Below are 16,660 nucleotides of genomic sequence, written 5' to 3' on the forward strand. Positions count from 1 at the left end.
AGCTCATCTGCTGTCAGGGCTGGCTCTGAAGGCACTCATGGACACTTGGGGGGTTGAGAAACAGGTCCCAGCCCATCCCTTGGAGATGGGATCCTTGCTGGCACGCCACACTCATCCCTGGACACGTTCCCCTGTTGTTCCCAGCTCCAGCCTGGTCCTTAGGGGCTGTGGCAGCTGCCCAGCATCCTGGAGTGAGCCTCTGTCAGAGCTGCTCAGTGAAGCCCTGCTGGAATAAGAGTTTGAGTAGGGTGCCAACAGCTGGGCTGACTGCACCCAGCAGCGTGGAGGGAAGTGGGACGTCCCTGGTGGAGATGGTTTCTGGGCTGGTGTCCATCAGCAGGGCTTGATCTCTCCTTGGGGACTTGGTGCCTGTCCTGCTTTCACCCCTTCTTTCCCTGCTTCTCACCCCTTCCCCTGTAGGAGCTGGGAAAGAGGGGCACTCAGAGCTGGAGGTGTAGCAGCAAGGGGTGAGTGTGTGAGTGACAAGGACGTGGTTTGGGGTGGCAGATTGGGGTGAGTGTGTGAGTGACAAGGATGTGGTTTGGTGTAGCAGATTGGGGTGAGTGTGTGAGTGACAAGGACGTGGCTGGGTGTAGCAGATTGGGGTGAGTGTGTGAGTGACAAGGACGTGGTTTGGGGTGGCAGATTGGGGTGAGTGTGTGAGTGACAAGGAGATGGCTGGGTGTAGCAGATTGGGGTGAGTGTGACAAGGATGTGGCTGGGATGGGCAGGCTGCCCTGGGAGCCAGCAGGAGCCAGGCTGGTGCTGGGCACATGGAGAGGAGCATGGGATGAGGTGAGCTCTGACAGGCAGGGCCAGGAAATGACCTCAGGGGAGGGAAGAGTTGAGGAAGAGCTCTGTGGAGGAGCTGGAGGCCAAGAAGGAAGCTGGTGATGGCAAATTGTGACGAGGACAGTACCAAGAGTTTAACTTGGGGAATGGGAGAGAGGTGCAGGGACTGGAGTGAGGGGAGCTGTGTCTAGCAGCTGGAGAAGCAGCCTGGAGGGAGAGGCACGGGGCTGTGGCTGGCTGGGAAACACAAGGACTGCAGTCCTGGGCCAGGAGAGCAGGGTTAGGTGAGGGTTTGCCTATGGCACAGGCAGCATTAAGGCAGCATGATCAGGAAAAGCACAGAAAGTTAGATTTGGTGCTGCTGTAAAGTACCCCAGATGGGTACTGAGATTTCACAAGTGTCTTTGGAGGATGCAGCTTGGGGGTTTGTATTAGTGAATTAGAACCTTACTTTTGCTGTAAAACTGCCCATTCCTCTAACAACAGGGGTAGAGAGAATTCACTGATATTTGTAGAAGGCTCCAATACTGTGCTGGAGTAATTAGCTCGGTGTGTTCTGCCTTCAGAAAGGCACAAATTGCATTTGAATATGGTGGATTTACTGTTCAAGGTGAGTCTTGAACAATAAAAATGAAGCAAAATGTAAGATCCTTGTTTGTTAGTTTTTACTTTTTGTTCTTGCCTTTGTGCACTGACTGGGACTTGTGATCAGTGGCTGTGTGATCCTATAATTAAGAAAGGTTTTGGAATATTCATCCCCAGAGGGTTGAGCAAGGATTTCCTGTGATACTTTAATTCAAGCATCTGCCTAACTTATAAATTATTTTTTTTTATATATATATATATATAAAAATATAACTAATTTTTTAATATAGCTAGTATTTTGGTTTTTTCTTTCCATTTAATGGTTAGTTTAAGTGATGCTTTTTTCCATTGCAAAAACCATTTTCAGAACAGAGAAATAATCTGGAATTGAGTACAACGAGCTAGGAAGGGTTGAGTGAGATGAATCATCTTCAGTGGAGGAAATTAAAGATCACTTGAGACATAATTATTAAACAATGCTTTGAGGCTTTGAAGATACATAAACTACTATTAACTTTGTTAGTTCCCAGAAGTAGTTTTTAAAATACTCTTAAATATCCATCCTGTCTTTGCTGTTTCTTGTTTAATGTTTGAATTATGTTAGAAACTTGCCTAGGTGTAAAATTTATCCAACATATTGATATGAAGGTATAGCTTGTGAATAATTTCAGTTTCTCCTTCAGAATTCTCCTGTTTAAAAACACCCCTGCCCCTGCTTCCAAGTGAGTGTAGACTAAAATAGAAACCAAGTCACATTAAACAACAGTGACCAATTTTTAGTTTTACCTTTTTCCCCCCCCATCCTGAGTGCTGCCACACTGCCTTCTGTTACTTGACATTTTTTGGATTTCCCATCGTGTCTGTCATGATTAGGAGAGAGTTCTAAGCACATATTGCCTGTGTCCTTGGCAGTTATTTTTGCTTTCCTGGGAGACAATAATTGTGCTGCTTATCTATCTTCATTTGCCACGATGGGAAGCGCAGAGGGGAGGTGGGGTAAGTACTTCTGCAGTGTGCTAAAAGCCTTGAATGCTTCTGGCAACCTGTTGACAAAGTCCTGTCATGAAGATAAGCAGAAAAGGAAGAAAAGCTCTTTACTCTTTAATGGGCTGAGACAGGGATGCAGAAATTAGTTTCTGATACTGCTAGTAAGGGTGTTCTACACCATGTGAGCATCTGGTCCTTACAGTGAAAGTGACTCAGATGAAAGCAGGGCTAACAGTTTGAGTCTCTTGTATCTTCATCAATATGACAAAACCTGTCTTTTTCATGCAAGATTTTGGCAAATGGATACTCTTCAGTCATCCCATCCTGTAATTAGCTCCTTGTTTATTAAACAAGTGTTAAAGTGGAGTAAGAATATTCTGTAGCATCGTGTCAGATGGGCCCAGGTGCTTGTCAGAGCTGTGGGAGGTTGGGGTGAAGCAGAGGTGGCACCTGAGTAGTGCTGGGTGAAGAATCCTGCACCTCATGTTGCAGCTCTGGCTTGCTGGACAGGTGCTGCATTAGAAGAGGACAGACCTGGAGCATTAGTAGGGCACTGCTGAGCTAAAACTGCTTGAAATGCAGAGGATGGGAAAGGCAGTGCTCAAGAATTGGGTTCTTACTGTAAGCAGTGAAACAAAGTGGCCTATTATTGTGTATTTTGACCCCAAGGGTGGTGATATCTTAAATTTTAAACCAATTTTAGTACAAGCTTGTTAATAACTGAGCAAAATATTTACATTCGGTTTACTTGATTACATTACTTCTAAACACAGCTACATCTTTTGCCTAAAAGGAAGTGGTGTTATTGGAAATGAGTTTCACGAGCTTTCTCTTTAAGATTCTGTACCTTAAAGAAGTACACAAAGGCATATACAACCAGACCTAATGAAGGAGCCAGGAATGGACCATTTCCTGAGATGTAAAATCCTGCTGTCTTGGACCTATCTATCAAGAGTAAAGATTAGATGGTACTTTGAGACCTCAACCTACTTCTTCTGTGCCAAATTCTAGAACAGTCCTGCCACCTGTGGTGTGGATGTATAAATGATACACAAGGGGGGACATTTATTCTGTCATTTTTTCTGTCATTTTTTCATTTTCACCACATAAATGGCATGAAGTATTCATGTCATACTATGCTGGTTTTATGGTGTTATATCACGTGATTGTCTTGCCTTTTTTGGCCTATTCAAAGATACAGAGTGCATTAGGTTTTTTATTTTTTTTTTAATAGAATGGGCAAAAATTGATTTTGGTACCTGATGCCCACTCCAGCATGGGATGATGTCCTTAGTTATAGGCTGCATATCTGCTAAAATAGGTCCTGTAATTCTGATGACAGGGATCTGTGAATCACTATTTTAGAGCAGTAAGTACTGCAGCTCAGCATTGGTTTTGCTTCCTAAAAGCCTCTCATTACAGGTTTTTCTGTCCCCCATCCTCCCTCCTTTGTGGTAACATTTCTTAAATTACAGGGGAGCTTGCTGTGGGTCCCCTGTACTGTAAATAAGACAAATTGTTCAGGATCACTGCAGCTGCAGGGGCTGTTTTAGAGTCTGTCTTCCCCTGCACACACAGGTGACTCCTCCCTCTGAAGCTGTGAGGTTTCCATTTGGCATCTGTGGGAGCAGACACTTCCAGAGGAGATAAATTTGTGTTGTAAAGCTTAGTTCTGTATGGTGTAGCCCCCTTCTTTTAAGTCTATATTTTCATTTTTTAAAAACTTTTTGTGAACTGGAACGTAACATAAAGATATACAGAGCATAAAGATCTTTTTAGAGAGAAACACATATAAAAAGTGGATCTTGGAGTTTAAATACTTGGTGCTTCTAAGATGGACTGTCTAAGATGACATTCATATCTGCCCCTGTTTCTCTCTCTCTCTACTTCAGCTCATTGTGAATAATTCTGAAATTTTAAAGCCTCTTCCTGGGGACTGGGGAAAACAAAGCCAAGATGTGTGGGAGGGGAGTGGGATTTGTGTGTGCATGTGTCATGATTTTTCGTGGTCTGTGGAGGTCTCCACAGATGCTCATCATGCTGTTTGGAAAGTGAAGCAGCACAGTCTTAAAACATGACATTTGTAGAATAATTTGGTAAATGCTGATGACTTGGAAACCTTGTGTATTGCATTTATCCCAAGGCTTCCTTTTCAGGGAACATGGTAGGAGGGCCCTGCAGTATTAGTTAGCATGATCTTGTTTGGGAAACAGTGGAAGAAATTTAGATTTCCTTCATTTTAACTGATTATGGAGCCAGAAAAAAAAAGTTTCACTTATCATAATGGCATTTCTCTCATATTGAAGTCACGTCCTCTGCTTTAGCTTTTTGTTCTCTGATGCTGGCATTGCCTGTGATGCTTTTTGATGTCTTGTGCACGGCAGCTTTCAGACGGGGTATGGTGCCCACCTTGCTTCGTGCCATCCTCACCGCTTCCAAATGTGATCATTAAAAAGAAAAGTAAACATTATTGCTGGTGTTGCTGCTAACAGCAAGAAATGCAGAAGAGGAGGGGCACGAGGCAGTTCTGTTTAAATAAAAGCTTATTTTCAGAAACAAAGGCTTATGGAGAAAAGGGAGCTCTTAGTACCCCAATCACGTTTCCTGTTACGGATGAACCCACAGCAATGGATGCTATCAAAGTTGTCATATTTTATTCATGAGTTGTGGTATGCTTGGGTGAAATAAGAAAAGCAATGGTCCAAATCATAATTATGGTGTAAAGAGATAAAACAGTTATTATTGTGACTTTTTAAAAGGAATTATTAAATCTCTCACATCATGTAAAACTCCTGGAAAATGACTAAGTGTGTTAGTTATTTATGGGTCTTTGTTGTGGGTGTTGTGAAACATTTCACCAATGGCGTTTATATTTATTTTGGGAGAAAATATAAATGTGTGCCCATGTATGTTCCAAGAAACAAAGACATCTAGAATATTGAATATAAACATAAAGAGGCTGACAGCAGAAATTATACTTCGGTAGAGAAGGGCTCTCACAAATGTATTATGCCTCATGTTATTATCATGCAGTTAATAAATAAAACAGACACCCAGGATTTAATTTGCTTTAGCAATAACATGGAAGTGATTTTTTTCCTCAGGGAAAGAAAACAAAAAGGGAGAATTAGTTCATGAAACATGTGTTGTTTAATGCTTGTATAAATCATTTATAGAGTATGAAAAACCCCTGAAATCATAACTTTTTAGCAATACGTGACCTATGCTTTAAAAGTAATTAAAAAACTATTTAGACTGTCAAGTCTTTGAGAGTTTGTGAACCAAGAGAGCACTTCAGCATATGCTTGCTTCGAACTTCAAGGGTAATTTCATTGTCTTTAGTTGGATTGTTCATGTGGTAAAATGACTGGAAATTAAAACTGTGTGTAGGTGTACCCAGGTCTGTGAGCTGCATTAGGATAGTAACCTCTCTCCACAGGGAAGAAACCAAGTCAGATTTCTGCTTAGCTGAAACTTCCCTTTTAATGAACTATTTCAAGTAGTATTTTGATTTACACATTTAAGAGTGCAGGTTTTCACCAGGGAGGCAAATTCTAATTTCTGTATGGCTTTGCTGAAGTTAGACTGGGATTTTCAACCAAGTCAGAGTAACTTAGCATTCTGATTGTTTCCTGCTCCCGTGGAATCTGGATCTTAAAATTTTGTTGAAATGCGTTATTTGTTGACTGTATCTGTTAAATTCATAGTAACCTTAGGAATCATAAAGCACTTCAGAAGTCCTTGTGGTTGTTTTCTAAATATTGTTGCCATAAATTATGACCAGTATTTATTATTACCTGGAAGAAAGAAGAGTGCTAAATGAGAAATCAGAATTATTACATACTGCTCAAAAATAAGTGGATCAGTCTCTCTCTTCTATTAACCTTATTATTTTTTTTCTGGATTATAAACACATTTAGAGTTATAATGGGAGGAAATAAGACCAAACCTACATTTAATAGTTATTTGCAAAACTAATTTTCCATGTCTGATTTTTCATTCAAGGGGCTCCTCACCTTCTGGTACCACCTTAAGTTTCCTTTAAACAAGTGCAGAGTGTATTTTGTCAAGTTTTGGTATATATTATGATTTTTTAAAAGTAATCTCTAATATTTTTGTGTGACATCAAGCATATTTGAAAATGGTTCGTAGAAGAGGAGGAAAAAGATTGTTTAGCTTTCTTTTGCATGAAGCCATATTTTTGAGTGGCTCATTATTTGTGTGTGATATTAGTATTTAATATATTCTTGAAATAGGTCCCTGGAGTGGCCAGTATTGCTCCAGCAAAATGGATAGCATACTGGGAACGGTTTTTGGCAATTACTGAATTTTCCCAGTGTTGCCACTGGCTGTGCTCACAGTGTTGCTGGTGCAAGTCCACGTTCCTTCTGTTAAAATGTTATTTTCCAAATTGGCAAAGAGCAATCTTTTCAGGAACAGTAACGTGATAACCTTATCTAATGTAGGTAAACAGTGGAAAAGTTGATACAATCAGCGACTCCTGAACTAATTAACTGACAACACATGTAATTTGATTAACTCACATGATTTAAGAGCAGATTATGTGCTTTTAGTGATAGTGAACTTCTGGAGCATTTCAAGGAAGCGTTTAATTTAAGGGATCAACCATTTGTAAACAGTCTTGATTTCAGCATGAATCCCTTGAGGAAAGAACGGCGCCTACTTGAGAAGACGAGCTCAGCAGCTGCTTAAAATACTTGAAATAAGTTCAAGTAGCTGCCTCGAGTAACAGGTGAAGTGTAGCCCCAGCAAAGTGGTGGCTGTGGTTGACAGCAGGAAAGCTGCTCCAAAGCCCTTGGCTGAGTGCAGGTGTCTGATTTTTGTCCGTGGCAGCAGTTGGGTTGGTGGCAGTGTCCGTCATCAGCTGGCCTTTGAGTGGAACCAGGCTGCTGCTTCTCCTGGTGCTGCTGGAGAGCTCTCCTTGCTCTCCTTCCAGTGCCTCCCTTGCTCACTCTGCCCGTGTGGATGGAAAGGACAAGGAGGGAGGAGACCCTCCTTGTCCATTCCACGGGAATTATCTCCATACGGGCGTTGCTGCAGCCTCCTGCCCCTGCGCTTCCCCAGCACCTCTGGCTGCTGCTGCCACTGACTTATCTTATGAAAATCCCTTCGCCAGGACTTTTCTCCTGAGGTGCCTCAGAAAAGAAATGTGAACAATAACTATCTGTTGGCCCTGGAATGTGATCTGGAGATGGTTTACCAACAGGAGTGTCTTTGACTGGTTCCACGTGGATTGTTTCTACTTGGTGACCAATCCCAGTCCAACTGTGTCAGACTCTCTGGTCAGTCACGGGGTTTTTATTATCAGCCTTCTGATGTCTCCTTTCTCTTTCTTCAGGATAGCTTTAGTACATGATTTTCTTTTAATATGATATATATCATAAAAGAATAAATCAGCCATCTCTTCCCTCATCCTGGGGACCCTCAAACAGGCTGGGGCTGCAGGAGCACTGCTGGCTGCCTTCACTCCTGGCCTGTGTTCACTTCCAGCTCTTGTGCCCTGTCCGCTGCTCTGCTCCTTCCAGAGCTCTCAGCTGCCTGGTGAGGTTTGAAACGCTGATAGAGCAAACAAAGGACTTAAGACTCTCTGACATCTACTTAATTAGCATGAGTGTGGTCACTCTAGCTGGTGCTCAAGTCAAGGCAATTTTCAAGAAGTGAAGAGTCTGATACGAAGCCACTAAATCAGCTAAATTAGCGGTTGAGGAGAAACTGTGATTTGATAAGTATTCTCTGTTTGATTTCTTCAGTGACTCAAAATTCTCCTGCCCCTGGCAACTGGAGTTTTAGGGCTGGGTTTGCAGTGGCTTGCTGAAAGGAGTTTTATTTATATGTATATATAATTTTAAACGCTAGATGAATTTTGTTAGGAGAGACCCATTTGTAAACTAGTTTACCAACACGTATATCAAAATGACAGCAATAAATGAGCATGGATAGCCAGGGGTGGTTTTGCATGATGCAAAGGCAGAGTTTACATTGAATAGCACTATTTTCCACCTTCTCTAGCGGAACTGCTTTTGCTGTACAGTCATGGGAACTTACCTTTGTGACATTAGCTGTTCACCCTGGTAATTGCTCCATCCTCTAATTTAATGAAAACCCATTAAACCGAAACAATAATTAAAATGAGACATCATCTCCGTAGGAGGCTTGCATATTAAAACCACCAAGCATTTCGCTGCAGACGGATCTTATTCTTGAGAAACACTGTTTGAAGCGACATGTAAAAAGTGATTTACAATGAATAATCATAATTTAGAAAGCTGTGCTGTTGAACATGGTTTCCTACTGTTTGTTACTGACTCTGAGTGGAGCTAGCAAGGCAAAAACATTTACAGTGTCTTTTCATGCTTATGAGAATACATCATGCCCTCTTTGGTCCTCCCTGGTAGCTTGGTTTTTCAGAGAGACTTTTCTCTTTGGGTTGCTGGCAGGTACAACAGGTGATTCTGGAGAGCCAGCTTAGCACCTTAACATAAATTTACATTTCTTTCCCATTGACAGCACCCCCAGCTCACCGAACCCCATGGTTTAGCCTGGCTGGGAGCAGTGCAGGCTCGTGGCTCTCTGGAGCCTTAGAGCTCGTGGCTGAACTGAGCTCCCTAAGTGCTCTGAGGGATGGATGTGGCTCTGGGCCTTTTCCTGCCATGGGAGCATGTTGGGAAGGCTTCTCTTTTCTTAGCATATAAAGAGAAATTTATGTGGATTTATCCCCATAGCTCAAACCAAAAAATTGGTGACATCTGCAGACATCTGCATTTTGCCCTCGGTAGGTAGGCAGGGTCAAGTACCTGAAGAATTCCTCTGCTTGGCAGTGAAATGAATCTTTTTGGAGAAGATCCCCATAAATTAGCATTATCATCCTTCTGGGGATTTTTGCATCTGTTTGTGACTTGTGTGGCCTGAGTAGGGCTGGTAGAAGGGTGGAAGTGAGTGGGAATGGGCATTTATCACTAGTGTTTCCCATTGGTGGCGTTTGTGGGGTTTTTTTGTGGTTGGTAGGGGTTTTTTTTGGTTCTGTTTTTTTTACCAATTCTTCAAAAGATGTTTTGTGGGACCAGTGTGCAGGAAGGGGGTCGGTGCACTGGATCCCACTTGACTTGGAGGCTTTGGTGAACAAGAGTGTTTTTATGCTGCTGTTGTGTGTTTTCATCCTCAGCAACTGTTAGGAACTGCCTACACTGAGAGTTGCTAGTTTTGGATCACCCTTCTAATCTTGGTTTCATTTTTGTAAAGCTGGTGACTTAAGAAAAAGTGGGGCACCAGGATGATTTTCTGTTTGTTTTGTTTTTTTAAATACAGCTTTCAGTTTTATTTGATTTTGCCCATAGCAAGGTAAAAGCCAAAAAACTGTAATATTCAGTTCTTTAATTGCTGTAGCTTAAATCTGGATTCTCTGCTGTTGCAGGATTAATTTCTACTTGCTTGTCCAGAGTGACTGTTCAGTGGTTCTAATGAAAGCATGTTGAAGCAAATAGCTTTAAAATGATTGAAGTTACCAATAAAGCAATGTGTTCTGCAGTATGTTCTCTGCCAAGGGAAGTAAAAGGTATTCAAGCAGGCCAGTGAATGCTAAAATGTACCTATTGCTTTAGCAAATGCATTGATTCAGAACTGAATTTTAGTATTTTTCCACTAATGGAAGCATCTATTAAAGAAAAATTATTCCCCAGATGGATTGGGATATGGCTTTTAACAACTGGTGCACATTTCTCATCGCTTAAAATTCCATCCCAAATGGTCATGTATTTCCCTTTGTGCTGTGGATTGTTGTCACTGTCCAAGGAGGCTTGGCAAGACCTTTGCTTTCTTTCCTAGCATTGTCCTTTTCCTTCTCCAACTCATTTTGTCTCCTTCTGTGTGGTGGTGATTTCATTGCATTTAATTAATGGAGCCAGCTCCTGAATTTCTCCTGACTGGGGCTTCTGATGTGTTCAGGGTTACAAATGGCAGAAGCCTGAGGTTTAATTCTGAGTTGCTAGAGCGGGTGAGGCACGCAGTGTTGAATCCACACAGGAAGATGTGACTTGAGGGGCTAAATCAGGTGGGGTAAGGACTGATGCTGATCCTGAGTTACTGTACCTAATTCTATCTGGCATTTGGGGTTAGTGGGCACTGACAGATCTGGATGGTTTGTGGGAGTGAGGTGAAGCCCGGCCCAACATCACTGGCAGAATTGCTGTTGGTTTGGTTTTGTGGGGAAGTGAGAACACCCCTAAATTTGAGCCTTCTCCTGAGGGTGCTGATGGTGAGTGCTGTGGGTGAAATTTCTCTGCGTGGCTCAGGGTGCAGGAGGCTGCTGTGGGTGGTGTGCCCCTGTGTGCAGGGCAGCCCTGGGTGCTGCTTGCTCTTGGAGCTCTTTTTGGCTTGGCAGGGCTGTGCTGGCTGAGTGGGCTCTCAGGGGACAGGGCATCCAGGACAAGGTAAGGTGGGGAAGATGGTGCCAGGCAGGTGGGTGGCAGTGCTAAATGGTTTTTGTTGTCTGTTCTGGCAATCTAGACCTTTGGTTTGTGTTTGGCACTTCTTCTTTGGACCCACAGCTGAAGAATTAAAATCAAGCTGCACAAATGCTCTCTCTGACAGAGGTGTGTCTTGTGCTTTTGTTCTGCTGAAGGTAGAAAGTTGCCTTTACTTGATGCTCTGAGATGATTTCTGTCTCTTGGACTTGCAAATATGCTTGCTTTCTTTCCTTGATTAATTCTAGAAACACCCCGGTATGTTTTAAAAAACCCTCCAGACAGTCACTATTTCAAATTAAGAAAATATAATCACACAGAAGGGCATATGAAAGTCGTATCTGTGTTTGTTTATTTATTTTGCTGAGATTGCATTATCATTCAAGCATGAAGCGATGTTTCACTGAAGATTGCTGTATAAACCTATATTGTTCTATATTATGTAGGAAATATGACATTTCATTACAAGCAGACAGTTATTTTTATAGAGAGCATAAAAAGTATTTTGCCTTTCAGGTACCTGCGGTGAGGGGGTGTATGTATTCTCAATTTTTGTTCTGTTTTTTTTTTATTTTGAAGTGTGAAAACCTACCTGAAAATAGAAGGCTCTTATTCTAAATGGCTTGTACTCCCAGCTCATTTGTATGGTGTTTTCTGCAGAAACCCAGCAGAACACAAAGCTGATGTTCCTGGGGATGCTGTGTGTGAGGGCAGGGGGCTGTGCCGTGGGACAGGAGCTGGGCCATGCAGTGTTGGCCTCCAAACCCCTCCAAACCCCTCCAAACCCCTCCAAACCCCTCCTTCCCAGCCCTGGGTTCCAGCTGCAAGCCCAGGCTGTGCCTGGCCCTGGGCAGACTCAGCTCCAGGATCCTGTGCCCTCTGCATCCCCCCAGCCCTGCTGGCCTTCCCAGCTCCAGTTGCATTTACCATCTCACCACGGACCAGTGGGAAGGTCCCCTTGGAGCACTGAGACCAGGCTGTGGAAAGCAGAATTTCTGGAGACATTTTTGCATCAGCAAGTGAATTTTTCACCTGGTTTGCAGTAGGGATGTCCCAGGGTGCTGCTGATGGCTGGACTTGTTTCCCAAATACATAGCACTGTGCTTAGATGTGTGTTAATTATCTAAAGCCTGGTTGTGTAACTTCCATTGTAACAATTACCTAGCACAGTGTTGCAAATAGTATTTGTAAATACTATTTGTTACCTGGTAGTCCTGACCCACCACTCTGGAATTTCAGAACTGTGGATCTTACAGACAATGAATATCAGTGTTTATTGTGGTTTTAGTATTCCCTTGTCTATGAAGAGGTGGTAGAGAATAGCAAAATATTTCAAAGTATGTTTCTGACTGAACTAGTCAGTGCACTGATGGCACCATGGATGATTCTGAGCAAGGAGCCCTATATTTTTGTATAAAATTTGATGGATAGGTGGTGGGATGTGGGCCTTCCTATAATGAGAAGCTGTTGTACTTTGCAAGGCTTGACTGAAGTTTAAGCATATATGTTCCACTGACAGCACTGCCTGTGCTTTCATGTGAAAGAATTTTTGAAAGCTTTGTTAAGTCATATTTTATTTCTGGTAACTGTAACACCTTTAAGAAAAAAAAGGGTAAGATATGAAGGTTTTTAATCTTCAAGAAAGGATAATAATCTTAATCTGTCAGGTCTTGGACATTTTACCTCTGAGTTGTGCCTCGGAACATGCTACCAGTGTGTTGTCTGTTTCTGTAGATAGCAAACTGGATATTGGTGAATTTATGGGTCTGTGGGAGGCATAGTTTTGTACCTCTGGTATCAGCTTTTTAAGAAGAAACTACATGGTATTTATGACCAGTAATAACACCTGCTAGGTGAAGATAATGATGCAGATAGAGAAAGCTAATAGATAAAGACAAAATCTGGTCTTCTGTGATGGATTGTTTTTTCTTCTATTCCACTATGCGATGGCAGTGGAGATGGTTTCTGCTCTTGGAAGCTTTATCCTCTGCTCTGGTAAAAGTGGCACTGGACAGACAAATAGTTTGTTGCTGTAAAGTGGGCACTATATTTATTTATCAGGGGAACTCGAGCCCTGGCAAAGATTTCTGAATGATTCCTGGTGATTTTGGATGTCTGGCTGTAGCTGTTCTTTCCACCAGTGAGCCTTTCAGAGTGCAAGCCTGGTAGGAGTCTGGGTGTGCCAGCTCCTTTGGAGTGCTTCAGGCTGCACAGGACAAGAGACACCCAATTATCAAACATGCTTGAATACTTTTTCCTTGGAGTTTGGTTTCAGTCCATGGCATTCCCTCACTAGTGGTGTGTTTGAGGTTTTGTGTTGTTTTCCAAGCCAGCCTCTCTCCTCTCTCTCTGCAAAGCCTCATTTAATGACACAATGGGGCCTTTTTATAGTGTTGGGGATTTTTTTTTTCCCCCTTCTACAGCGAAATTCCGAATTGTAATTTTCATCTCTCCTTTGTGTGTTACATCATGCATGCTGGGCTGGATTCTCAGCATTCAGTGGAGTTTCTCTGGTTTTCTACCAGCTGAGAATTTGTGCCAGCATTTTTGGCTTCGCAGTGGAACCTTTGCAAAGGTGCTTTGCAAAGCAAGCACACTGGGTTTCTAATTGGTTATGACATCCAGGAACTGCAAGTGGCTCAGGTCTTGCAAAAATGTGACAAAGGCCCAGCATGAGAGACATGGCAGTGGGCAGGAGGGTGAAATGCCACGATTTCTCTGCTTTGATGTCAATTGTCTTTTGTAATGATGATGCATAGTGAATAAAAGGGTGAGTTCAAAATGGATGTGGTGGGAGATGATGCATTTGAATCTTAGGAGATCAACTGTGGGAAGGTATGATGCTGCTTGGGGATCGTCAGGACTAGCGAGGCTGGAATGTTTCTGCATCTGCCTGGCCAGGCTGTAGTTTAATAAATATTGTATGAGCTGTCATACTTTGCTTGTTTAAAGTGAGAAATCCCTGAAACAGCCGTGGATTGCAAGCGTGTCTGGTATTTATTTCCCAGGCAGGAGCGCAGCCGTATAGCATTATTAGCAATAATACATCTCTGCCTTACACTGTGCAAGGACAGGTTTGCTGTGATGGATGAGGGAGAGGTGGTAACAGAGTCGCTGGTGAAAACTGAAATTGGAGCTTGGTGAATTGTGTTGGGAGAGGCAGTGCCTGAGATCTCAGATTTAGGGGCCTGTTTATCTGACTGCAGCACACCTTATTTACAGCGACTTAATCTGCTCGCAGCAGACACAAATGGCTCAGCACCCCGTCAAAAAATCCATCAGAAAATCAGTAGCTGACCAGTTGTGAACTTGTCAAATCGACAAGTGGACGTGCTGACAGAGATGGCATTTGGGTTTTTTCATTGAAAAAATGCAGTGGTGGACCATGGCTGATGACTCAGAAATGAAAAATATTGATGTGAAAATGAAAAATGTAATCTGAATCTTTCTGACTTAGCATTTTTACTAGACTGTTATTTCCCTTTTTTTTTTTGTTTCCTTTTAAAAATAAAAATTCTCAGATACAGAAAGAGAAATCCACGCAGCACCCCACGTGAGTGAGAAGTTAATTCAGCTCTTCCAGAATAGAAGTGAGTTCACGTTTCTGGCCACTCTGCAACAAAAGGCATCGACTTCTGGAGTTATATTGTCCATCCGAGAGTTGGAGCACAGGTAAGAGCAATTTGTTTCTCCCTCCTGCAGCAGCAGCAGCAACATAAAAGATGCCGAGTGCTCAGTGGTCTGTTTGGACAATGTGTTGAAATGGTAGATGTCAAATCTAACATGCAGGTTAGAGCCTTTCTTATCACAGTATGAAATTTGCTACTTTTTTCTAGTTCTTTTTTTTTTTTTGTTATAGGAGGAATTCATTATGTATGTATCCCAATCTGTAAAATAACCTAAACAGAAAGATGGAAGCCAATGTAGTATGGATGCAATGTACTCTGGAAGTCACAAACCTTGTAATGCGATTTTCCTGACTAGTTTATTACATGTGCTTCGGAGTTTGCTTTTTCATAAAAGTTAAACTTGCACTTTTCTTGCTTCACTATGTTTTATTACATTGTAAAAGAATACATTTTCTTTGAGATTCAATAACTAAGCTATTAAGCAATTAAGTTACTTGTGCTTCCATGCAATGCAGTGTATCTTTTCTTCCCAACATAAACACATTATATTCTTATTTCATGTATGTCTCTTCTCCCTGCCCTTTTTATTTTGTTTCTGGTTGTCAGTGGAGGAGGAAAAAGAGGTGTCTTTGATTATCTGTTTTAGTGGTAGGCATCAGTTTGTTACAAAAAAGGTGCACATTGTATTATGGTTCATAATACAATTCCAATGAGGTTTTGATGTTTCAAAGTGTGTGCTGTATCAAACAGTCTGCTATTTGTAACTTTGTGAATGCTTTTTTGGTAATTTCTTAGGTCTTGAAGGACCTTTGTGTCTGGTCTGACACATAAAAGACTAGTGCTGGTCTTTTCTGTTGTAATTTAAGTAATGGGACATTCTTTGGTTGCTCCCATTTCAAATCTAATGTCAGTTATTCTGCAGCACTTCTATTAAAAAAAGTCCTCCTGGTATTTGTCTTAATCATGTACTTGATGCTCAATTGTTACCCCAGTTGGCCTTTTTGTTGAGAAAGTGTAAGAAGGAGAAGGCAGGGACTTCATCCTGGCCAAATTGTCAGTGGTGCCTTTTGCTAGAGCAACAGCAGAGATGTCCAGACAAGGCTCCCCACTCAAGGGGAGGACTTTGCTGTACTTCTCTGTCACCACTTCTTTCTTATTGGTATTTCTTTCACTTTATTCCTTTTCACATTTTTCAGGCCACTGTCTCAGTCTAGAAGAATATCTAATTTTACATTAGAGAGGGATCCCTCCCTCCATCTCTTCCTGTTGTCCTTCTCTCACTCTATCATTCCTTTTGCATTACTTTTCAATTTTTCCAAGCCTTTTCAGGCCATTTGAAGTCATGGTTAACAGGATCAGTTTGCCATGGTAAGAGTTTGTTTATTATTTATTTGAGAAAGAGGACATTGAGGACAGCCATTGAACAGAAAAATGCTATCACATGCCTGAACTTGGCAAAATCCAAGGTCAAACTCGACAGGCAGTGGTGATTACACAGTGCAAGGCACATGGATTTTTAGATATGGCATCTCCTGAATGCAGCTCCTTGAGTCCTCTATCTTGACAGGCAGAGGCTTGTAGGGAGATGTGCTCTGCAGGAGTAATCTTGGTTGAACTAAATACACTGCTGTTGTCCTCTCTGCAGCTGAGGTTATCTATAATATTTAAAATTATGACATCTGCTTAAAAATGCATCGAGTTGAAGGATTGCCTGCTAGTCTCAGCTGAACCTTTGTAGCCCTGTGTGGTAACAGGAAGTTTCAGTCTCTGTAATTCCATGCAGGAGTCAGAACAGGCATGTCTGGTGTTGCTCCTGACTGCTGTTACTTCAGGTGGGTTTCTGTGGCTATCCTTCTATTTTGGACTCACTGTTTATCCCTTAAAGCCATTGTTTGTTTGTCAGGCTGCTGCTCAGACCTCGGTAAGGATCCTGCTTTCAGCCCCCAGATCTGTGATGACAGAAATTAATAAAGTGGAGGACAATGGAGAGAGTATTTTTTGACATGGATGAGAAGCAGAGAACAAAGATTTGGGGCACTGCTGAAGAGGACCATGCTTACATTAGATCAGAACTTTCAGGTTGATAATTTTTGATGCTGCTCTAACAGCTCCACTCACTCTGTAGCTTTGCATGGGAACTGAAGTGGCTGCAGACACATGTCACAGGGCAAGCCTTTTATTAATTTT

General features: G+C 42.1%; 1 protein-coding gene across 1 annotated transcript in view; it reads left to right on the top strand.

Moving 5' to 3' along the window:
• Window positions 1-16,660, top strand: part of NELL1 (neural EGFL like 1) — a gene marked incomplete at both ends in the record, with an annotated part of 282,292 nt that overhangs the window by 10,202 nt on the left and 255,430 nt on the right. The window contains one exon of the mRNA XM_084207298.1: window positions 14,366-14,516. Within this exon, the coding sequence (XP_084063424.1) occupies window positions 14,366-14,516 (151 nt within the window). The remainder of the gene's footprint in view (window positions 1-14,365; window positions 14,517-16,660) is intronic.

This window comes from Fringilla coelebs (assembly GCF_963513975.1).
Source record: "Fringilla coelebs genome assembly, chromosome: 6".
Taxonomy (NCBI): Eukaryota; Metazoa; Chordata; class Aves; order Passeriformes; family Fringillidae; genus Fringilla; species Fringilla coelebs.